This window comes from Tachyglossus aculeatus, chromosome 21 (assembly GCF_015852505.1).
Source record: "Tachyglossus aculeatus isolate mTacAcu1 chromosome 21, mTacAcu1.pri, whole genome shotgun sequence".
Lineage (NCBI taxonomy): Eukaryota > Metazoa > Chordata > Mammalia > Monotremata > Tachyglossidae > Tachyglossus > Tachyglossus aculeatus.
Window position 1 is genome coordinate 1,858,851 of NC_052086.1, and position 21,477 is coordinate 1,880,327.

At 56.5% G+C, this 21,477-nt stretch overlaps 2 protein-coding genes across 2 annotated transcripts in view; one reads left to right on the plus strand and one right to left on the minus strand.

The window, feature by feature from the left end:
• THAP7 (THAP domain containing 7) lies at window positions 1-6,226 on the plus strand. The gene is made up of 5 exons (XM_038762621.1): window positions 1-30; window positions 3,339-3,418; window positions 4,028-4,183; window positions 4,303-4,443; window positions 5,159-6,226. Exons 2-5 carry the CDS (start codon window positions 3,339-3,341, stop codon window positions 5,715-5,717), a joined length of 936 nt encoding a protein of 311 aa, XP_038618549.1. The 5' UTR covers window positions 1-30; the 3' UTR covers window positions 5,718-6,226.
• A 1,263-nt stretch (window positions 6,227-7,489) lies between these two features.
• Window positions 7,490-21,477, minus strand: part of LZTR1 (leucine zipper like transcription regulator 1) — a 29,080-nt gene continuing 15,092 nt past the window's right edge. Inside the window, exons 11-21 of the mRNA XM_038762622.1 lie at window positions 20,902-21,012; window positions 20,264-20,356; window positions 19,692-19,787; window positions 17,934-18,120; window positions 13,133-13,302; window positions 11,634-11,790; window positions 10,527-10,653; window positions 10,117-10,266; window positions 8,619-8,724; window positions 8,439-8,519; window positions 7,490-7,612 (exon numbers count right to left, since the gene is read on the minus strand). Of these exons, the coding sequence (XP_038618550.1) occupies window positions 7,496-7,612; window positions 8,439-8,519; window positions 8,619-8,724; window positions 10,117-10,266; window positions 10,527-10,653; window positions 11,634-11,790; window positions 13,133-13,302; window positions 17,934-18,120; window positions 19,692-19,787; window positions 20,264-20,356; window positions 20,902-21,012 (1,395 nt within the window). The 3' untranslated portion in view covers window positions 7,490-7,495. The remainder of the gene's footprint in view (window positions 7,613-8,438; window positions 8,520-8,618; window positions 8,725-10,116; window positions 10,267-10,526; window positions 10,654-11,633; window positions 11,791-13,132; window positions 13,303-17,933; window positions 18,121-19,691; window positions 19,788-20,263; window positions 20,357-20,901; window positions 21,013-21,477) is intronic.

The following is a 21,477-nucleotide window of genomic DNA, read 5'->3' on the forward strand; positions in this document are numbered from 1 at the left end:
AGACGTCGGCGGCGCCGCCATGGGGAGGCCGTGAGTGTGGGGCTGGGGAGGGGGCACTGTACTGAGCGCTTAGGGAGGGCAGTCGCAGGGAGAAATGATGATGATGATGATGGTATTTATTATTAATAATAATAATGATGATGACTGGCATTATTATTAATTATATTATATAATTATATTATATAATATATTACATACAATAATTTTATTAATAATAATTATAATAATAACGATGACTGTGAGCCCACTGTTGGGTAGGGACCGTCTCACTATGTTGCCAACTTGGACTTCCCAAGCGCCTAGTCCAGTGCTCTGCACACAGTAAGCGCTCAATAAATACGATTGATTGATGGATGAGGGTATTTATTAAGCGCTTCCTATGTGCCAAGCACTGTTCTAAGCGCTGGGGGGGGGGGGAATACAGGATGATCAAATTGTCCCCCGGGGGGCTCACAGTCTTCATCCCCATTTGCCAGATGAGGGAACTGAGGCTCTGAGAAGTGAAGTATATGTATATATGTTTGTACATATTTCTTACTCTTATTTGTACATATCTATTCTATTTATTTTATTTTGTTAGTAGGTTTGGTTTTGTTCTCTGTCTCCCCCTTTTAAACTGTGAGCCCACTGTTGGGTAGGGTCTGTCTCTAGATGTTGCCAACTTGGACTTCCCAAGCGCTTAGTACAGTGCTCTGCACATAGTAAGCGCTCAATAAATACGATTGATGATGATGATGATGATGATGAAGTGACTTCCCCGAGGTCACCCAGCAGGGATGTGGCGGGGTGGGGATTCGAACCCATTACCTCTGACTCCAGTGACTCCTGCCACTGAGCTAGCGCTTACTATGTGCAAAGCACTGCTCTAAGCGAGAGGCCGGAGACACAGCGTGGCTCGGTGGAAAGAGCTTTGGAGGCAGAGGTCGTGGGTTCGAATCCCTCCCCTGTCACTTGTCAGCTGGGTGACTTTGGGCGAGCCACTTCACTTCTCTGGGCCTCAGTTCCCTCCTCTGGAAAATGCGGATAATAATAATGGTGTTATTAAGCGCTTACTATGTGCAAAGCACTATTCTAAGCGCTGGGGAGGTTACAAGGTGATCAGGTTGTTCCACGGGGGGCTCCCAGTCTTCATCCCCGTTTTACAGAGGAGGGAACTGAGGCTGAGAGAGGTTGTCACTTGCCACGGCCTCCTCCCCTCCTGGCCCAAATAATAATAATAATGATGGCATTTATTAAGCGCTTACTATGTGCAAAGCACTGTTCTAACCGTTGGGGAGGTTACAAGGTGATCACGTTGTCCCACGGGGGTGCGCACAGTCTTCATCCCCATTTGAAAGATGAGGTAACCGAGGCCCAGAGAAGTTTAGTGACTTGCCCAAAGTCACCCAGCTGACAAGTGGCGGAGCCGGGATTTGAACCCATGACCCCTGACTCCAAAGCCTGGGCTCTTTCCACTGAGCCATGCTGCTCAGTGACCTCATCTGTAAAATGGGGATGAAGACTGTGAGCCCCCCGTGGGACAACCTGATCATCTTGTAACCTCCCCAGCGCTTAGAACAGTGCTTTGCACATAGTAAGCGCTTAATAAATGCCATTAAAAAAAAAAAAAAAATCCCTGCCTGCAAAGGGCTCCGGGTCTAGAAGGGGGGAGACAGGCATTAAAACAAGTAGCTCAGTGACTGACACATAGTAAGCGCCTAAGAAATATAAAAACAAACAAACAAACGAAAACGGGAGAGATTTAGGAGAAGTAGAAAGGATAGAGGGGAAGATGCGTGGAACCGGCTGGCGTGCCTATTGGGATTTGAGCCTCTGGAGGTGTCAAATCAATCAATCTTATTTACTAAGCGCTTACTACTTGCAGAGCACTGTACTGAACGCTTGGGAGAGTACAGTACATCACAAGTAGCAGACACATTCCCTGCCTATAATGAGCTTGCAGTCTAGAGAAATGGGGAACTGTTCCTTCACTTCGCCCTGCCATTTTTTTTTTCTTTTTCCTGGTATGTAACAGTAATAATAATGATGGTATTTATTAAGCGCTTACTATGTGCCAAGCACTGATCTAAGCACAGGGGTACATACAAGGTAATCAGGTTGGACACAGCCCCCGTCTCACATGGGTCTCACAGTCTCCATCGTCATTTGACAGATGAGGTAACCGAGGTCCAGAGAAGTGTAGTGACTTGCCCCAAGTCACACAGCGGACAATCAGTCAATCAATTAATCAATCGTATTTATTGAGCGCTTACTGTGTGCAGAGCACTGGACTAAGCGCTTGGGAAGTACAAGTCGGCAACACATAGAGACACTCCCTACCCAACAGCGGGCTCACAGTCTAGAAGGGGGAGACAGAGAACAAAACCAAACATACTAACAAAATAAAATAAATAGAATAGATAGGTACAAGGTAAATAAATAAATAGAGTAATAATGAATAAATAATAATAAATAGAGTAATAATAAGTAGAGTAATAATTTACAAGTGGCGGAGCCGGAATTAGAACCCATGACCTCCGATTCCCAAGCCCGGGCTGTTGCCGCTGGGCCGTGCTTCTGCTGCTTACTTAGAGAGAAACAGCGTGGCTCAGCGGAAAGAGCCCGGGTTTGGGAGTCAGAGGTCCTGGGTTCTAATCCCAGCTCCCCCACACGTCTGCTGTGTGACCTTGGGCAAGTCACTTCACTTCTCTGAGCCTCAGTTCCCTCATCTGTAAAATGGGGGTTAAGACTGTGAGCCCCATGTGGGATAACCTGATCACCTTGTAACTCCCCCAGTGCTTAGAACAGTGCTTTGCACGTAGTGCTTAACAAATGCCATAATCAATCGAATTTATTGAGCACTTACTGTGTGCAGAGCACTGTACTAAGCGCTTGAGAAGTACAAGTTGGCAACCTATAGAGACAGTCCCTACCCAACAGTGGGCTCACAGTCTAAAAGGGGGAAAATAATAATATTATTATAATAATAATTATAATAATAAAGGGGGATAATAATAATTGTGATTATTATTATTACTGTGTGCTAGTCATCGTGCTAAGTGCTGGGGTAGATTCAAGTTAATCAGGCTGGACACAGTCCCTGTCCCCTATAGGGCTCACAGCCTCTTGCTTCTTTCCTCCTGTTCCCCTCGTTCATTCACTCATTCAATCGTATTTATTGAGCGCTTACTGTATGCAGAGCACTGTACTAAGCGCTCGGGAAGTCCAAGTTGGCCACATATAGAGACGGTCCCTACCCAACAGCGGGCTCACAGTCTTGGTCCCTTCCACTTCCTTACCTCGCCCTGGTTGGGGTCTCCTCATCCCACCCTCTTCTCCCCCTCTTCCCGGCGGCCCAGATGCCACGACACTGCTCCGCCGCCGGATGCTGCACCCGGGACACGCGGGAGACCAGGAACCGGGGAATCTCCTTCCACAGGTGGGCCGGGAGCGGGAGGGCTTCCGGGTGGCAAGGGTGGGAACGTGGGGGGATGCGGGCGGACAGACGCGGGACATGGGACCGGTTTCCAACACCCCCGTGGAGCTGCCGGGGGTTGTTGTCGCCCCGCTTGCCCGAGTGACCCGTGGTGGTGCTTCCAGCCCCTGCCGCCCTCCGCCCCGGAGCCAGACTCGGCCCCCGGGATTCCCGGCCGGCACCGCCGGGATGGCCCAGTGGGGCTGGGACCGTGGCCCAAGTCCCCCATGAGCACGCGCTGACCTCGGCGTAGACGCGGCGGGGGGGGACACCTGCGCGTCCACAGGGCCCATTTGGCAAACGGATCCGGGCGAACGGCCATCCGGTCGGAGCGAGGACGGTGATCCGGGGAGGGGAACGGCGACCTGGAGGAACAGGACAGAGCGGTGGATTGGTGCCGCTGTTAGGCCCTCGACTGTATTAATCCCAGACTAGCCAGGCAGCATTGAAGTTAGGCTTCCTCCACCCACCCGGGTGGGTCTCCCGAAACCCAGAGGGATGCGAGGAGGGGGCTCCTTCGCTGGGCCGAGGAAACCCCTAGGCCAGCGATCCCGTGGCGCCTCCGTCCCCCAGGCTGCCCAAGAAGGACAATCCCCGGCGCGGGCTGTGGCTGGCCAACTGCCGGCGGACGGACCCCAGCGGTCAGGGCCTGTGGGACCCGGCCTCGGAGTACATCTATTTCTGCTCCAAGCACTTCGAGGAGAACTGCTTCGAGCTGGTCGGCATCAGGTGGGCGCCCCGTCCCCCCTTGCCCATCCTGCTGCCCCTCCAACCCCTCTGGCTGTGGGGGGGAGGGGGCGGGGGGCCGGGGGACCCGTGGCTGACCGGCTCCCGCCCGCCGTCCACAGTGGCTACCACCGGCTGAAGGAGGGAGCCGTGCCCACCATCTTTGAGACCTTCTCCAGGCTGCGCCGCACGGCCAAGGCCAAGTCCCACCCGTTCAAAGGCTCCTCGCCGGACCTCGCCAGGCTGCGGCGTTGCAGGAAGCGGTGGGACCCCGGGGACCGGGCGCCCGGGGCGGGGGACCCCCCTGGGGAGACTCTGAGCCCACTGTTAGCTGCCAACTTGTACTTCCCAAGCGCTTAGTACAGTGCTCTGCACACAGTAAGCGCTCAGTAATTCATTCAATCGTATTTATTGAGCGCTCACTGTGGGCCGAGCGCTGTACCAAGCGCTTGGGAAGTCCAAGTGGGCAACCTCTAGAGACGGTCCCTACCCAACAACGGGCTCACAGTCTAGAAGGGGGAGACAGACGACAAAGCAAAACATAGCAACAAAATGAAATAAATAGAATAAATAGGTACAAATAAAATAGAGTAATAAATACGCACAAACATATATACGGGTGCTGTGGGGAGGGGAAGGAGGTAAGGCGGGGGGAATGGGGAGGGGGCTCAGTCTGGGAAGGCCCCTTGGAGGGAGCTCCAGCCCAGCCGACCCGTGCCCCCTATTTCATTCATTCAGTTGCATTTCTCGAGCTATTACTATGTCTGTTCTATTTATTTTATTTTGTTAATATGTTTTGTTCTCCGTCTCCCCCTTCTAGACTGTGAGCCCACTGTTGGGTAGGGACCGTCTCTCTATGTGGCCAACTTGGACTTCCCAACCGCTTAGTCCAGTGCTCTGCACACAGTAAACGCTCAATAAATGATTGAATGAATGAATAAATATAAATGAATGAATGTCCCACCTGTTTTCCCGCAGCTGTTCCGGATGCCGGGGGCCGGGCTCCCCGTTCCCCAGGTCCAGCTCCGGCGACGGCTCCGCCTTCCCCAGGCCCGGTTCCGGCCCCTCGTCCCCCGGACCCGGCGACGGCCCGGCGTTCCCCGCCGGCTCCCCGCCGGCCGAGCCCGAGCCGGCCGCCCCCCTGCCGGACCTCCTGGGGCCGGCGGACCCTGGCGGGGCGGCCGGGAGCCCCCCGCCGCCTTCGGAGCCGGAGCCCCCGGCCCCCCGGCCGGTGTCCCCCTCGGCCTACATGCTGCGCCTGCCCCCGCCGGTCGGCGCCTACATCCAGAGCGAGCACAGCTACCAGGTGGGCAGTGCCCTGCTGTGGAAGCGGCGGGCGGAGGCGGCCCTGGACGCCCTGGACCAGGCCCAGCGGCAGCTGCAGGCCTGCAAGCGGCGGGAGCAGCGGCTGCGCCTGCGCATCGCCGAGCTGCAGCAGGAGCGGCTGCGGGGCAAGCGCGCCCAGGCCGACGTCCGCCAGGCCCTCAAGAACCACCTGCACGGCTTCGAGCTGCAGCTCAGCAGCAACTCCGACTGAGCCGCCCGGGTTGGAAGCCCGGCCGCAGGCGAGTCGCTTCGCTTTCCCTCAGCTGGGAAGTGGGAATCGACCGGCCCCTCTCCCGCTTAGGCCGCGAGCCCAAGGTGGGGCGGGGACGGGATCGGACCCGATCCGGCCCCGTGCCCGGTACCTCCGTGGCACCTCGGGAGCGCTTAAGGACCCTGACCGGCGTCGTTATTTTTACTATTGGGGCAAGGGCGGTGCTGGGCTCCGCCCCCCCATCCTCCCCCTCTCTGGTCCAAGGTGAAGAGCCCCAGCTTGGCCTGAGGCGGTAGGGGACGGAGAGCCGGCTCTTGGCCCCGGTGGTCACTGACTGGACGGTAGACTCCCCCCCTCCCCGCCGCTCTGCCCCAGGACACTAACCTTCGACGGGTGCAGTCGGGCCCCTACCCTAGAAGAAGGGAGGGCTTCCCGACACGCGGGAGGAGGCGCGGGCCCCGCTGGACCTCGGGTGGACAGAGCAAGGGCAGTAAAGACATTTGTGCGTAGCTTCTGGGTGTTTATTCAGCACGGTGGGTAGCAGGCCCTGTTCCCCGCACCTTTCTCTGTGCCCTGCCGTGGCTCGGGACCGTCAGCCCCGTCTGCCTTGGGCTCCTCCACGTCCCTCCCAGATCCCGGACCCTCATACTCACTCGGTGGGAAGGGCCTCGGCAACACGGAGGCCGGGTCTGGGGCCGCAGTCGGGGCAGGGACGGATCCCCGAAGCAGGGAGAGACCGTTCCGCCGTGCAGACAAGAAGCAGACAAGCCGCCGTCCCCGACTCTGGGGCACGGCCCCGTCCGCGCACCCGTGAGGCTGTGCTCCACTAGCCTGGGGAGGCCTGTTGGTCTGCGCTCCCCCGCCTCACATCTCCGGCCTGTGCAGGGATTTGGGGGGGTGGGGGGCGTCCAGACCTTGCAATGAACCAGTCCGAGTCCTGAATCCCAGGAGCGCTACGGCCCGGGCCGGCTGTCTTCCCAGATGGCTGTCCACCGCAACTCCCTGGATACGTGGAGTGAAGCAGATCTCCTGGCAGCAGCAAGTTCTGGGCCAACGCCGTCCTGGGATCTGGGCTTTACAGCCTGCTCATTTACCCCGGGGACGGAAGAGCGGGCGGGCGGCCGGTTGGTCCGCCCTCTCGTCTCCGCGAATCCTTCATCATTTGCTGGGTTGGCAAACGGCTTCTGCCTCCCGTCAGCGAGGGTCACTGTCAGAATCCCCCCTCTCCGGGGATGAATTGGGACCTGCCTCCTTGGGTTCGCTCCTGAGGTCCGGGGCTTGAGAGCTGGACTTGGGCGGACTCCAGCCGGGAGGGGGGCAGGATCCCGGCTGCCGCTGCCGGGGGGCTGAAGAGCGGGGCTGGACTTCCCGGGAATCCAGGCTCCCGCCACCGTGGAAGTCCGAGCGGGCGGGAGATGACTCGCCGGGGGTGTGGCAGAGGCAGGGCAAACTCTGTGTGTTGAGCATGTCCACTCGCATGCTGGCCCGGATGCCAGGAGCCAAAGCTCCCGGCTCCTTCCTCCTCTGGCTGCCTGCACGGGCTTAGACGGACGGGCATCGTCACCCGGGCGATCGGGCAGAAACCATCCGCATCCCGGCCGCCTCTCTGGCCGGAATCCCTCGCCCCAGTGGGAAGGGCCAGGATCGGTGCCGGCCTCTCTCTCCCGGATCCCCGAGCGGGGCATCCCACCGGTGAGCCCGGGCCACCCGCTTCCCTCTCGGCGGTGCCCGAGATGGGGGCAGGGGGAGGGATCGGGCTGGGCCTGGGGGGGCTCGGGTCAGATGTCGGCCCCCAGCTCGGCACACTGCTTGTCCGATATGTGGGTGGCCAGCGACTCTATGATGTCTAGGAGGAGAGCCTGGCTCAGCGCACGCAGGGTGGGCAGCTTGGACACCTTTAGAGAAGACGACAAAGCAGGAAGAGCCGGGATTAAGGCGGCTGCCGGCCCAGCGGGCCTCCCCCCCTCCCCACCTGCCAGGCGGCATGGCCCGGGGCTCAGCGGGTCGTGGCGGCGGCCGAGAGGGACGGGTCCGGACCCTCCCGCCCACCCCGTGTCCCTGGACGGTCCCGCGCCGCCCTTTTCCCGCTGAAATCATGTTAGACGGACAGATAGACACACACACAAGTGACGCTAACGGCCTCGTGGTCTTTGACCTTTGGGGCAGGGGTGGGCCCGAGGAGGAACCGCTTCCCCCCACTGTTCGCTCCCAGGGCCAAGGCCCAAGACATAGGCGGGCTGGAAGTAGTGTCTCGGTTGACGCAGCGGAAAGGGCAGCTGGGGCCGGGGAGCGAGGCGGCCTCTGCCCCCCGCCAGCACCGAGGGGCGAGCGGAGCCGGGGTCTCCAGGCTGAGTCGGGAGCGATTCGGGATCTCTGCTCCTGAGGCCTCGGCCTGTCCGCGGTTGCTGGGGGCTGGAGTCTGGTGGCGGACCACCCGCCCCGCGCCCACCGCTGCTCCTGCCTTCCTCAGGTCAGCGCCGTCCCCTCCCCAGGACGCCAACGGAGGAGCAGGAGGTGCAGCCCACCCGCTGGGGGCCCACGGGGTGCCAGAACGACGACAGCCCCCTCATCGCCCACCTCACGTCGGGCGAGGCCGCAGGCAGCAGGCCAGGGTGGCCGCAGTCGGATGGCACAGAGCTCCGCTGAGGTGGGGGCCCCTCAGGGCCACTGCAGGGGGCGGGGGCAGCAGGGCCCCCACAGCCCCGCCAACAGGCAACCAACCTTGGTGAACTGGTGGACGATGATGTGGAGACAGTGGCGCTTCATATCCAGGGCCTGTGTCTTGTCCGCCGCCTCCAGGATCTGCGAACCCAGAGGGCCCGGGTGGGTCTCAGCTGGGGGGCTGGGGGCTTCCGGGACGGGACCCCCCCCAAGTCCCCAGGCAGGCGGACCGTCGGATACCTGCAGCACGTTGTCCACGGTGACGTTCATCTCCAGGTTCTGCTTGCAGTAGGCCTGCAGCCGGTTGTTATAGAAGCCGTAGTAATAAGGGGCGGCAAAGAGGTAGCTAGTCCGGGGAGGGTCAAGGAAAGGCCTGCCCAAGGCGTCCCCTGCCCCTCGCCCGGCCCGGGCCGGACGGCGGAAAAGTTGGGTCCGGCTCACTCCCGGGAGGGGTCCCGGGATGCCAATTTGTGCTTCCCAAGCGCTTAGTACAGTGCTCTGCACATAGTAAGCGCTCAATAAATACGACTGATTGATTGATTGATTGAAACTTCAGCTCCTGGGTCCGTCGGGACTCCAGTCTGATAGGACCCTTGGGGACGCGTAGGCTGGTTGTCCTCCTGGGCACCCACCCTTCAGGTCAGGAATGGGTCAGCCGACACCTCGCCCCAATCCTCTCCATCCGTCCCCCGGCACAGCCTATCCCACACCCAACTCTCCCCTCTCCATCCCTGACTCCTGCAGTGAGCTAGAAAATGGACCATCACAAACCCCTAACTCTCCCCTCGATATTCCTGACTCCCGCAATGAGCTAGAGAATGGGCCATCCCGCATTCCCGACTTCCCGCAGTGACCCAATACAGACCGTCCAACTCCCCGACTCTCCCATCTCCATCCCTGAGTCTCCCAGTGATCCAGCATGGACCACTGCACACCCTTGCCTCTCCCATCTCCATCCCTGACTCTCCCAGTGATCCAGCATGGACCACAGCACACCCTTGCCTCTCCCTTCTCCATCCCTAACACTCCCCTCATGACCCAAGACAGACCACCGCACACCCGATTCTCCCCTCTCCATCCCTAACTCTCCCCTCATGACCCAAGACAGACCACCGCACACCCGATTCTCCCCTCTCCATTCCTGACTCTCCCCCAGGGACCCAGCACGGACCATTCCACACCCCCAACTCTCCCCTCTCCCTTCTTCAACCCTCCCATCCATCCCGGTGACCCGGGACGGCCGGACGCTCATCTCTGGACCTGTCCGGAGCTGTTGGTGTTCCGACTGGCACACCTCCCTAAGGGAACGGATTCCCAGTGCTCCCTGCTCTCTGGGGGAAGACGTTAGCTGTTGTTTTTCTGAACCAGCGGGTGCCCCCCACCCCGCCCTGGCGGGTGGGATGGGGGGAATTGCTATTCCACGCCAGCCCTGCCTCCCACCCCGTGCCTGGTTCTGAAAACCCAAGCCTCCCCGCCGGCCCTCTCTGTCCCCCCGGGACAGCCCCGATCCTGCGGATGCCGCCCCCCCAGTTCTGAGTCAGGTGGGGAGCACGGAGTGGGGACGGGCAGGACGAGGGACACGACCACCGTCCGGGATGGCACCCAACCTTGTGTGCGGGGATCTGGCTTTCACTCGGCCCGGGTGGCGAGACCCCCGGACCCCTGCCCCGGCCCCCCACCTCACGGGAGAGGCGCGGAGCCTCAGCAGGGGGGTACCGTGTCCCAGCCGGGAGGATACAGGGAGTCCTCGGGCGGCATGTTGACCTCCCCGTAGTACATGTAGCGCAGCATGGACTCGAAGGCCTGCTGGCTGGGCACCATCTCGCCGATGGAGATGTTCACCTGGCCGTCCTCGGGCATGAAGGACCGGAACATGGCCTCAAAGTAGCTAAAACCACCGGCGGGGGCCGGGAGGGGAGAGGTTGTTGGCCACCAAGAGCCCTCCCCTTAGCCAGATCCTGGCTCCGGGCCCCCTCCCTCGCCCACCGGGGGCCGGCCCGGGGTCCGGGGGCAGCCCGGGGTCTCCCCGCGGGCGGTGCCCCAACCCCGATGTCCCCACCCCAGGACACTGTAGGATGGGCCAGGAGGAACCCCAGACCTCGGAGCCCTGGGCTTTGCGGGACCCTCCCGCCTCCCTCCTCCCCGAACCTGGAGCGGGCGGCGAGGATGGCCTTGTGGGCCGGCCTGGGGTGGCCGTCCAGGAGCAGGGTGATGTCGCAGAAGTCCAGCCCCATGCCCTCCAGGCAGGCCTTCATGTCTTGGACCAAGGAGGTCCCTGCGAGGGGGACACATCTGAGCAACGGCCTCCACCCCCATCCGCACCCCGCTCACAGAGGGGAAGCACGGCAACGCTTCTGCCCGGACCGGCTCTCCATCTCTGACGAAGACGTCGGGCCACTGGGTTGGACCGTTCCCTGGACGCCCACCCCCACGGTCAGGGAGGGACCCCTGACTATCCCCATTCTGTCCCTGACTCTCCCCACTCCATCCCCGCCCCTTCCCCGGTGACCCAGCACGGACCACCCCGTACTCCTGAATCTTCCTTCTTGTAATAATCATGACGGTAATAATAATAATGACGGCATTTTTAAGTGCTTACTCTGTGCCAACCACTGTACTAAGTGCTGGGGAGGACACAAGCAAATCACGTTGGACACAAACCATGTCCCGGATAGGGCTCACAGCCTTAATCCCTACTTTATAGCTGAGGTACCTGAGGCGCAGAGAAGTGAAGCGACTCGCCTAAGGTCACACAGCAGACACGTGGCACTGCCGGGACTAAAATCCAGGTCCTTCTGACAACCCGGCTCTACCCACTAGGCCCTACGCCCTCTCCATTCCCGCTTCTCGCCCAGTGGCCCAGACGGGGCCATTTCATAGCCCTGACTCTCTCCTCTCCATCCCTGACTTTCCTCCATTGACCCAGCCGGGCTGCTTCCCGCCCCGGGAATGCCACGGCACCTCTACGTGTTTCCGGCTCCCCGAGGGAATCGATTCTCTGTGTTTCTCCCGCGCTGGGAGAAGGATGATTTCTCGCTCTGTCCCCGCTTCCTCCCTTTCGAGCATCCCGGCTGCCCCGTCCTGCCCCGGCTCCACCTCCACCCTTCCTGAACCACGTTAACCGGAGCGTTTTCCCACGTCCAGGACGGGGCGGACCTTGCCGCCGGGATCCTGACGGACTCCGGCTTCCGCTACGGGCGAACGGGGCACAGGCGGTGGGCACGAGGGGTGGGCGGCAGGTGGGAGACCCCCTACCTATGTCCACCTGCTGATCCGAGTGGGTCCGGGCCGGCGGCTGCTGCTTTCTCCGCACGATCTCCACGATCAGCGAGGAGGAGAGCCGCTCGAACTCCTTCATCATGATCACCTGGTTGAAGTGGGTCTCCTTCACCACGAAATTCAGGCAGTGCTCCTGGAACCGAGGCGGGAGAAACAGAGAAGAGAGGGTCAATCAATCAATCAATCCATCAATCGCATTTATCGAGCGCTTACTATGTGCAGAGCACTGTACTAAGCGCTTGGGAAGTCCAAATTGGCAACATATAGAGACAGTCCCTACCCAACAGTGGGCTCACGGTCTAAAAGGGGGAGACAGAGAACAAAACCAAACATACTAACAAAATAAAATAACTACACAGAGACCGACGGCAGCTTGGCCTAGCGGCCTGGGTTCTAATCCCGGCTCTGCCACTTGTCTGCTGTGTGACGCTGGGCAAGTCACTTCACTTCTCTGGGCCTCAGTTACCTCATCCATAAAATGAGGATTAAGACCGTGAGCCCCAGGTGGGACAGGGATTGTGCCCAACCTGATGTATTCCAGCGCTTACAACAGTGCTTGGAAATAATAATAATAATAATAATAATGGCATTTATTAAGCGCTTACTATGTGCAAAGCACTGTTCTAAGCGCTGGGGAGGATACAGGGTGATCAGGCTGTCCCACGTGGGGCTCACAGTCTTAATCCCCATTTTACAGATGGGGTAACTGAGGCCCAGAGAAGTTAAGTGACTTGCCTAAGATCACACAGCAGACATGTGGCGGAGTCGGAAATAGTAGTGCTTGGCAAGAGAAGCAGCGTGGCTCAGTGGAAAGAGCCCGGGCTTTGGAGTCAGAGGTCATGGGTTCGAATCCCAGCTCCCCCACGTCTTCTGTGTGACCTTGGGCAAGTCACTTCTCTGAGCCTCAGTGACCTCATCTGTAAAATGGGGATGAAGACGTGGGACAACCTGATCACCTTGTATTCCCCCCCAGTGCTTAGAACAGTGCTTTGCGCATAGTAAGCGCTTAGCAAATGCTATCATAATTATTATTATGATAATAATAACTTAGTCCAGTGCTCTGCCCCCAGTAAGCCCTAATAATAGATATAATAATATATATAACTATAATAATATATAGTAAGTGCTTAACAAATACCATTATCATTATATTTTGCCAGGGCAGGGCTGTGGCTCAGAGAGTACAGGAGGCGTTCCCGGGAAGGGATGGCGGGGGGCCGCCCAGGGCATCGTTAGGAGGGGACGGGGGGGGGAAACTGAGGGGCAGGATGTTATTGGGCAGGTTGGGGAGCTGTCCAGGGCATCACTGGGAGAGAATGGAGTGAACTGGGAGGTAGTGGACCGGAGCATCGCCGGGCAGGGTTGGCTGTTCAGGGTGTTAAGTAGGAGGGGATGGGAGAGTCGGGGGGCATCACCGGGCAGGGCTAGGGGGGCTGGGAGCCGTCCTGGGGGGTCCCCGGTTGGGCACGACGCACCTTGAGCTGGTCGAGCTGCAGCTTGTCGGCGTTCTCGCACACGGACAGCACGTTCTGCAGGTCCACGGACGCTTCGATGTACTGCAGGCACAGCTGCTCCAGGCGTGCCAGCTTGAAGCTCAGCGCCAACTTGTATACATCCATGATGAGCAGCACGTCCTGCACGTGCCCTGGGAGGGACCCGGGGGGGCGAGCGGTTCAATAACCAGGTGCGGGGAGAGGAGGAGCGTGCACGCGTTTGTGTGCGTCCCTGTGTGTGGTGCCTGGAACGTAGTACGTGCTTACCCAACACCATTAAAATAAAACAAAACAAAAATAACCGGGATGTCCCTCCGGAACTGTGGCGTCCGGGACACGGTGGCCGCCCCCGTCACCCACCGGATTTTCGGGAAATACGATTGATGATGATGAGACCCGGGTTCCCATCCCAGCTCTGCCGCGTGACCACTTTGGGCCTCCGTTTCCCCACTTGTGGCATGGGGCTGGGACTCCCCAGCCCCATCATCATCATCAATCGTATTTATTGAGCGCTCACTCTGTGCAGAGCGCTGTACTAAGCGCTTGGGAAGTACAAAATGGCAACATATAGAGACAGTCCCTACCCAACAGTGGGCTCACAGTCTAAAAGGGGGAGACGGAGAACAAAACCAAACATGCTAACAAAATAAAATAAATAGGATAGATATGTACAAGCAAAATAAATAAATAAATAGAGTAATAAATCTGTACAAACATATATACAGGTGCTGTGGGGAAGGGAAGGAGGTAAGATGGGGGGATGGAGAGGGGGACGAGGGGGAAAGGAAGGAAGGGGCTCAGTCTGGGAAGGCCTCCTGGAGGAGGTGAGCTCTCAGCAGGGCCTTGAAGGGAAGCCCCATGAGAAGGAGCGTGGTCTAGTGGAAAGAGCCCGGGCCTGGGAGTGAGAGGACCTGGGTTCTAATCTCGGCTCGGCCACTTGCCGTGTGACCTTGGGAAAGTGACTTAACTTCTCAGGGCCTCGGTTTCTGCATCTGCAACACAGTTCATAGACACTAATAATATCTGTGGTATTTTGTTTGGCGCTTACTATGTGCCAAGTACTAAGCACTGGGGTGATAATAATGATGATATTTGTTAAGCGCTTACTATGTGCAAAGCACTGCGGAGGTTACAAGGTGATCATCATCATCATCAATCGTATTTATTGAGCGCTTACTGTGTGCAGAGCACTGGACTAAGCGCTTGGGAAGGACAAATTGGCAACGTATAGAGACGGTCCCTACCCAACAGTGGGCTCACAGTCTAAAAGGGGGAGACAAAACCAAACATACTAACAAAATAAAATAGAATAGACATGTACAAGTAAAATAAATAAATAAATAGAGTAATAAATATGTACAAACATATATACATATGTATATATATGTATATACAGGTGATCAGTACCAGGAATTCAGTACTGGGTCTTCCCCCTATTTAGACCACGAAACCCAAGAGGGACAAGGACTCTGTCCAATTTGATTATTTTGTACTTAACCCTGGGATTAGTCCACGGTTTGTCATATATAACTCTTTTATACTGTCCTCTCCCTGGCGTTCAGTACAGTGCTCGCTGCGCTCAGTGACACGATTCATTGATTGTTAGATATTTCAGGCTTGCCCCCCGCCTCTCGGGGACGTCACTGACACCTGTCCATATGTCTTGTTTTGTTGTCTGTCTCCCCCTTCTAGACTGTGAGCCCGTTGTTGGGCAGGGTCCGTCTCTATATGTTGCCAACTTGGACTTCCCAAGCGCTTAGTACAGTGCTCTGCACACAGTAAGCGCTCAATAAATACGATTGAATTGAACTGGGGAACCAGATGACCCACAAACACCCCTCCCGCAGGGCCCATCCCCCAGATCCAAGTGGTCTCGGCCTCTCTCGGAGTCAGCCGGCATACCCACCTGATTGTCATCATCATCATCTATCATATTTATTGAGCGCTTACTGTGTGCAGAGCACTGTACTAAGCGCTTGGGAAGTACAAATTGGCAACATATAGAGACAGTCCCTACCCAACAGTGGGCTCACACCGAAGCGCTTAGTACAGTGCTCTGCCCCCAGTAAGCACTTGACAAATGGCAAGTACAATTGGGCAACAGAGACATTCATTCAATCGTATTTATTTAGCGCTTACTGTGTGCAGAGCACTGTACTAAGCGCTTGGAAAGTCCAATTGGGCAACAAATGGAGACAATCCCTGCCCAACAACGGGCTATGGAAGTGTCTGGCCAAAGGCTCGGCTGGGATTAGAAGCCCTGTCCAGCGCTTAATACGGTGCTCTGCCCACAGTAAGCACTCAATAAATATGACTGACTGAATGAATGAATTACTCTATTTTACTTGTACATATTTATTCTACTTCATCATCATCATCATCAATCGTATTCATTGAGCGCTTACTATGTGCAGAGCACTATACTAAGCGCTTGGGAAGTACAAATTGGCAACGTATAGAAACAGTCCCTACCCAACAGTGGGCTCACAGCCTAAAAGGGGGAGACAGAGAACAAAACCAAACATACTAACAAAATAAAATAAATAGAATAGATATGTACAAGTAAAATAAATAGAGTAATAAATCCGTACAAACATATATACATATATCCAGGTGCTGTGGGGAAGGGAAGGAGGTAAGATGGGTGGGATGGAGAGGGGGACGAGGGGGAGAGGAAGGAAGGGGCTCATTTTATTTTGTTAATATGTTTTGTTTTGTTCTCTGTCTCCCCCTTCTAGACTGTGAGCCCGCTGTTGGGTAGGGACCGTCTCTAGATGTTGCCGACTTGGACTTCCCAAGCGCTGAGTCCAGTGCTCTGCACACAGTAAGCGCTCAATAAATACGACTGAATGAATGAATGAATGAATGATAAATATCACTGATTGACCGACTTGCTCTGGAGAGGTCAGATGTCAATCCCCAGGCCGGGGGGTGGTGGTTTGGCTATTCGGAAGTCTGAGTTCTACGGGAACTATAGAGCGAGTGAGCCGGGGATCGGGCTAAGGACCTTGGGATCAGCCTACGTTGGGAAGTACCAGGCCCTCTGGGAGCGGGGCTGCTCAGGCCTCTCGCCCGAGGCCAGATAATACTATAATAATAATAATGATGGCATTTATTAAGCGCTTACTATGTGCAAAGCACTGTTCTAAGCGCTGGGGAGGTTACAAGGTGATCAGGCTGTCCCTCAGGGGGCTCACAGTCTTCATTCTCATTTTACAGATGAGATAACAGGCCCAGAGAAGTGAAGTCACTCGCCCCAAGTCACACAGCTGACAATTGGCAGAGCCGGGATTTGAACCCACGACCTCTGACTCCAAAGCCCGGGCTCTTTCCACTGAGCCACGCTTAGGCACGGGACCTCAAGTCCCACATAGGGCTAACAGTATAAGTAATAATAATAATAATAATAATGGTGGCATTTATTAAGCGCTTACTATGTGCAAAGCACTGTTCTAAGCGCTGGGGAGGTTACGAGGTGATCAGGCTGTCCCTCAGGGGGCTCACAGTCTTCATCCCCATTTTACAGACGAGGTAACTGAGGCTCAGAGAAGTTAAATGACTTGCCCAAAGTCACACAGCTGACAATTGGCAGAGCCGGGATTTGAACCCACGCCCTGTGACTCCAAAGCCCGCGCTCTTTCCACTGAGCCATGCTGCTTCTCATAATGATAATCTCATACTCATCTCATACTAATGATAAGCGTGGTATTTGTTAAGCGCTTACGAGGGGTCAAGCACTGTACTAAGCACTGGGGTACACAGAAGATATTTATGGGTCATCTCGTTCCCCGCTGCATCTTGGCAGCCCCGGGAGGTGGAGGCAAGCACCAAGCACTTAGTACAGTGCTCTGCACACAGTAAGCACTCAATAAATACGATTGATGATGATGATGATGATGATTACTCTATTTATTTATTTATTTTACTTGTACATATCTATTCTATTTATTTTATTTTGTTAGTATGTTTGGTTTTGTCTCCCCCTTTTAGACTGTGAGCCCACTGTTGGGTAGGGACCGTCTCTATACGTTGCCAATTTGTACTTCCCAAGTGCTTAGTACAGTGCTCTGCACACAGTAAGCGCTCAATAAATACGATTGATGATGATGATGATGATGATTATTTATTTATTTATTTTACTTGTACATATTTATTCTATTTATTTTATTTTGTTGGTATGTTTGGTTTTGTCTCCCCCTTTTAGACTGTGAGCCCACTGTTGGGTAGGGACCGTCTCTATATGTTGCCGACCTGGACTTCCCAAGCGCTTAGTCCAGTGCTCTGCACACAGTAAGCGCTCAATAAATATGATTGATGATGATGATGATTACTCTATTTATTTATTTTACTTGTCCATATCTATTCTATTTATTTTATTTTGTTAGTATGTTTGGTTTCGTCTCCCCCTTTTAGACTGAGAGCCCACTGTTGGGTAGGGACCGTCTCTATATGTTGCCAACTTGGACTTCCACAAGCGCTTAGTCCAGTGCTCTGCACACAGTAAGCGCTCAATAAATACGATTGATGATGATGATGATTACTCTATTTTACTTGTACATATCTATTCTATTTTATTTTGTTAGTATGTTTGGTTTTGTCTCCCCCTTTTTGACTGTGAGCCCACTGTTGGGTAGGGACCGTCTCTATCTGTTGCCGACTTGGACTTCCCAAGCGCTTAGTCCAGTGCTCTGCACACAGTAAGCGCTCAATAAATACGATTGATGATGATGATGATGATGATGGGAACCCAAACTTCATCAGGGTCCCGGCCGCCAGGTTCTACCTTTGCGCGGGTATTTGATCTTGTCGGTGTAGAGGAACTGCATGAGCACCGCGAACGGCTCGGCCGCCGCCTCCCGGATGGTCACCTCCAGCGGGGCCTGGCGCCGGGCCGGCCTGGGGCCGCCGGCCCCCGGCATCCCGTCCCTGGTGGGCGGCCCCTCGGCCTCCTCGGCCTCCTGCTTGCATTTCTAGGTGGGAGCAAAACGGGGACGGGTCAGCTGGGTTCGGGGGGGCCCGGGGGGAGTGGGTGCGTGGCCGGGCTCGGCCCAGTCGGGCGAGCCTCCGGGGCAGCTCTGGAGGGGGAAGGGGGTTTAACCCCGGGTTCAAGGGTCAACAAGGGACATCCCTATTACTCTTATTTCACTTGTACATATCTATTCTATTTATTTTATTTTGTCAGTATGTTTGGTTTTTGGTCTCTGTCTTCCCCTTTTAGACTGTGAGCCCACTGTTGGGTAGGGACCGTCTCTAGATGTTGCCAACCTGGACTTCCCAAGGGCTTAGTCCAGTGCTCCGCACACAGTAAGCGCTCAATAAATACGATTGATTGATTGATTGGTTGATCCCCGGTGGCCCCCCCAGCCCAGAACTCCTCTCCAACAAGAGCACCTGGATACTTGGAAGTACCGATTGCTGGCTGCCCTCCTGGACAGCCCCCGTTATGGTCAGGGACGGACCATCCAACCCCCCCCGACTCTCCCCAAGGGACCCGGCATGGACCATCCAACCTCCCTGACTCCCCCCGACTCTCCCAACACAGATCATCCAATACTCCAGACTTTCCCCTCCCTATCTCTGATTTTCCCCATTAACCCAACATACACTATCCTCCATCCCTGACTCTCTCTCTCTCTTTCTTCAGCTCTGAATCTCCTCCCAAGAACCAGCACGGACCATCCCGCCTCCTCCAATTGTCAGCCGCGTGACCTTGGGCAAGTCGCTTTTTTTTTTTTTTCTTGATGGCATTTATTAAGCGCTTACTATGTGCAAAGCACTGTTCTAAGCGCTGGGAAGGTTACAAGGTGATCAGGTTGTCCCACGGGGGGGCTCAAAGTCTTAATCCCCATTTTACGGAGAAGTCACTTAACTTCTCTGGGCCTGTTACCTCAACTGTAAAATGGGGATGGCTACTGTGAGCCCCCCGTGGGACAACCTGATCACCTTGTAACCTCCCCAGTGCTTAGAACAGTGCTTTGCATGTAGTAAGCGCCTAATAAATGCCATCACTATTATTATTATTATTATCCGACACCCCTGCCTCTTCCCCCTCCAACCCTCAGGGACCCAAAACGGCCCATCCCTCTTCACACGGGGGAAACATATTTCCTGCTCTACGTCTGACCGGAGGGGTTTCCTTACCCTGGTAGATGGTACAGTGCTCTGCACACAGTAAGCGCTCAATAAATACGATTGATGATAAATACGACTGATGATCTGGGGAACAACAATCCCACGATGGTCCGGCGCACTCCCTTCCTTGTTCTGTCCGCTGTGCCCAAATGGCCAAATCCTGACCCTTTCAGTTGGCCCTCCCGCAACAGCTGTTCCACCCCCGTCCTGAGCACCCCGGTTACCTGGTGCCATCCCTAAGCGCTTAGTACAGTGCTCTGCACACAGTAAGCGCTCAATAAATACGATTGAATGAATCCCCGTTCCACTCGCTACCTTTCCAGGCTGGGAAAATCTCTGGGTCCCAGAGCAGCCCCGGCAGTTGACCCCCGAAAAGTGGCGTGACCCCCCCCAAACCCCGGCTCTTCACCTGGCGCAGCCGGTCCCGGGCCTGCATGATTTTGTTTCGCAGCCACTTGCATCGGGCCGTGACGATAGCGACGTGTCCCCGGACGCGCTCCTCCTTCTGCCCGGGGGAGGAGGAAGGGGTCGGAGGCGGCAGGGGAGGCCGGCGCCGATTGCCATTTCCCCCCAGGAGACGGGAAGATGTAGCCCAACTCCCACTTCTCCATGGGATGGGGGCAGGTGCTCAGGAGGGCAGAGGATCTGGGCCAAGGACCGGGGTGGGGCAGCGAGGGTGCGGGCCGGGCTGAACGACAGCTGCATCCCACACGGGATGAGGCAGAATTCCTCGCTGGAAATGGGGGCATCTCATCCCAGAGCCCCCTTCCCCGAAGCCGGCAGGCTCTTGACACTCAATGGACCCCCAGAACACGTGGGGAGCGGAGGCATAGGCCGCGTTGGGAAGAGGGGGACGAGCCTGGGGGTGGAGGGAGTTGTGCTCGCTAGCTCCGTGCCCCGCCTCCGGCATTCCCGTGCTCGTGGACCCCGCGTCCGGGGACGGTGGAGGGGCCCAACGCGGTGGCCCGTGGACGTACCCACCTCTCCGAGGATGAACTCCAGGTCACTGAACTGAGAGCTCTCCCACAGCCGGCCATAATCCTCATGCAGCGTGCACTTGGGGTAGCATGAAAACTGAAACCAAAGAGAGGATGAGGTCGGCTCTGGCCTCGGTCTGTCCCACTCCCAGGATCGGGGAGGAGCAGTGGTCGGCGCATGCGGCCCACGTTGCGGGAGGGGACGGCCAGGATGCCGGTCCTCTCGCCTCTCGTCCTGCCCCGAAGCCGGGAAAAAGTGCAGCAGGGAGACAGCGGAAGGGAGGGCACGGCGGGCAGGCCTGGGCTAAAAAGAATCCTCCTCCCCTTTGGGGCTGTAGCTCCCAGGGGCAGGGGACTGGCTGGAAAGGCCCTTCTGCCACCCCCTCAAACTCTGGGTCACGGCTCAGGTCGGAGCCGCTGGGAAACGTCTACACCGTAAGCTCACTGTGGGCAGGGAATGTGTCTACTGACTGAGCATACAGTCTTTCCCAGAGGATTCAAGCAGGCCAACCCGGTTCCTATCACCCACCGCCTGGGATTCTCTGTGCCCAACGGCCCCCCATGCCCGCCACCCACGAGCGACGCTTGCCTCGCGTGCCCGTGGCTGCCAGCTCGCACCTACTTGCTGCCCGGGCCGTATACCTGGAAGCGGTACATCTCGCCGCTGCGGATGTTGTTGTCCACGGTGCCGCCGAATATGTACATGGCGTCAGAGATGACCGCCGCCGCGTGGAACAGGCGCCCACTGGGAAGCTGGGGAGAGGCAGGGAGCGTCTGGGAGTGTGGAAGTAGCTCCAGACGTCCGGGCCCGGAGGCCTCGGACCCGGCTGGGAGAACCCACACTGTGCCACCCCGGCTCGGGGAGCATGTGTGTGGTGCCAGTCTAGGGAGCCAGGTGGGGCAAGGGACGGGGGGCAGGGGAAGAGCTGAGGCTGGGAGAGAGACCATGGGGAACTGTGGTGAAGGAAGAATTGGTCCCCATTCATTCATTCATTCATTCAATCGTATTTATTGAGAGCTTACTGTGTGCAGAGCACTGGACTAAGCGCTTGGGAAGTCCAAGTTGGCAACATCTAGAGGCGGTCCCTACCCAACAGTGGGCTCACAGTCTAGAAGGGGGAGACAGAGAACAAAACATATTAACAAAATAAAATAAATAGAACAGATATAGTAGTAGCTCAAGAAATGCAACTGAATGAATGAAATAGGGGGCACGGG

What these genes read in the sequence shown, in the direction of transcription:
- THAP7 (XM_038762621.1), top strand. Translation starts at nt 3,339, where the DNA reads ATGCCACGACACTGCTCCGCCGCCGGATGCTGCACCCGGGACACGCGG. An exon ending in TTCGAGCTGGTCGGCATCAG is followed by an intron (nt 4,184 to 4,302) that starts GTGGGCGCCCCG and finishes CGCCGTCCACAG; the next exon opens with TGGCTACCACCGGCTGAAGG. An exon ending in CTGCGGCGTTGCAGGAAGCG is followed by an intron (nt 4,444 to 5,158) that starts GTGGGACCCCGG and finishes GTTTTCCCGCAG; the next exon opens with CTGTTCCGGATGCCGGGGGC.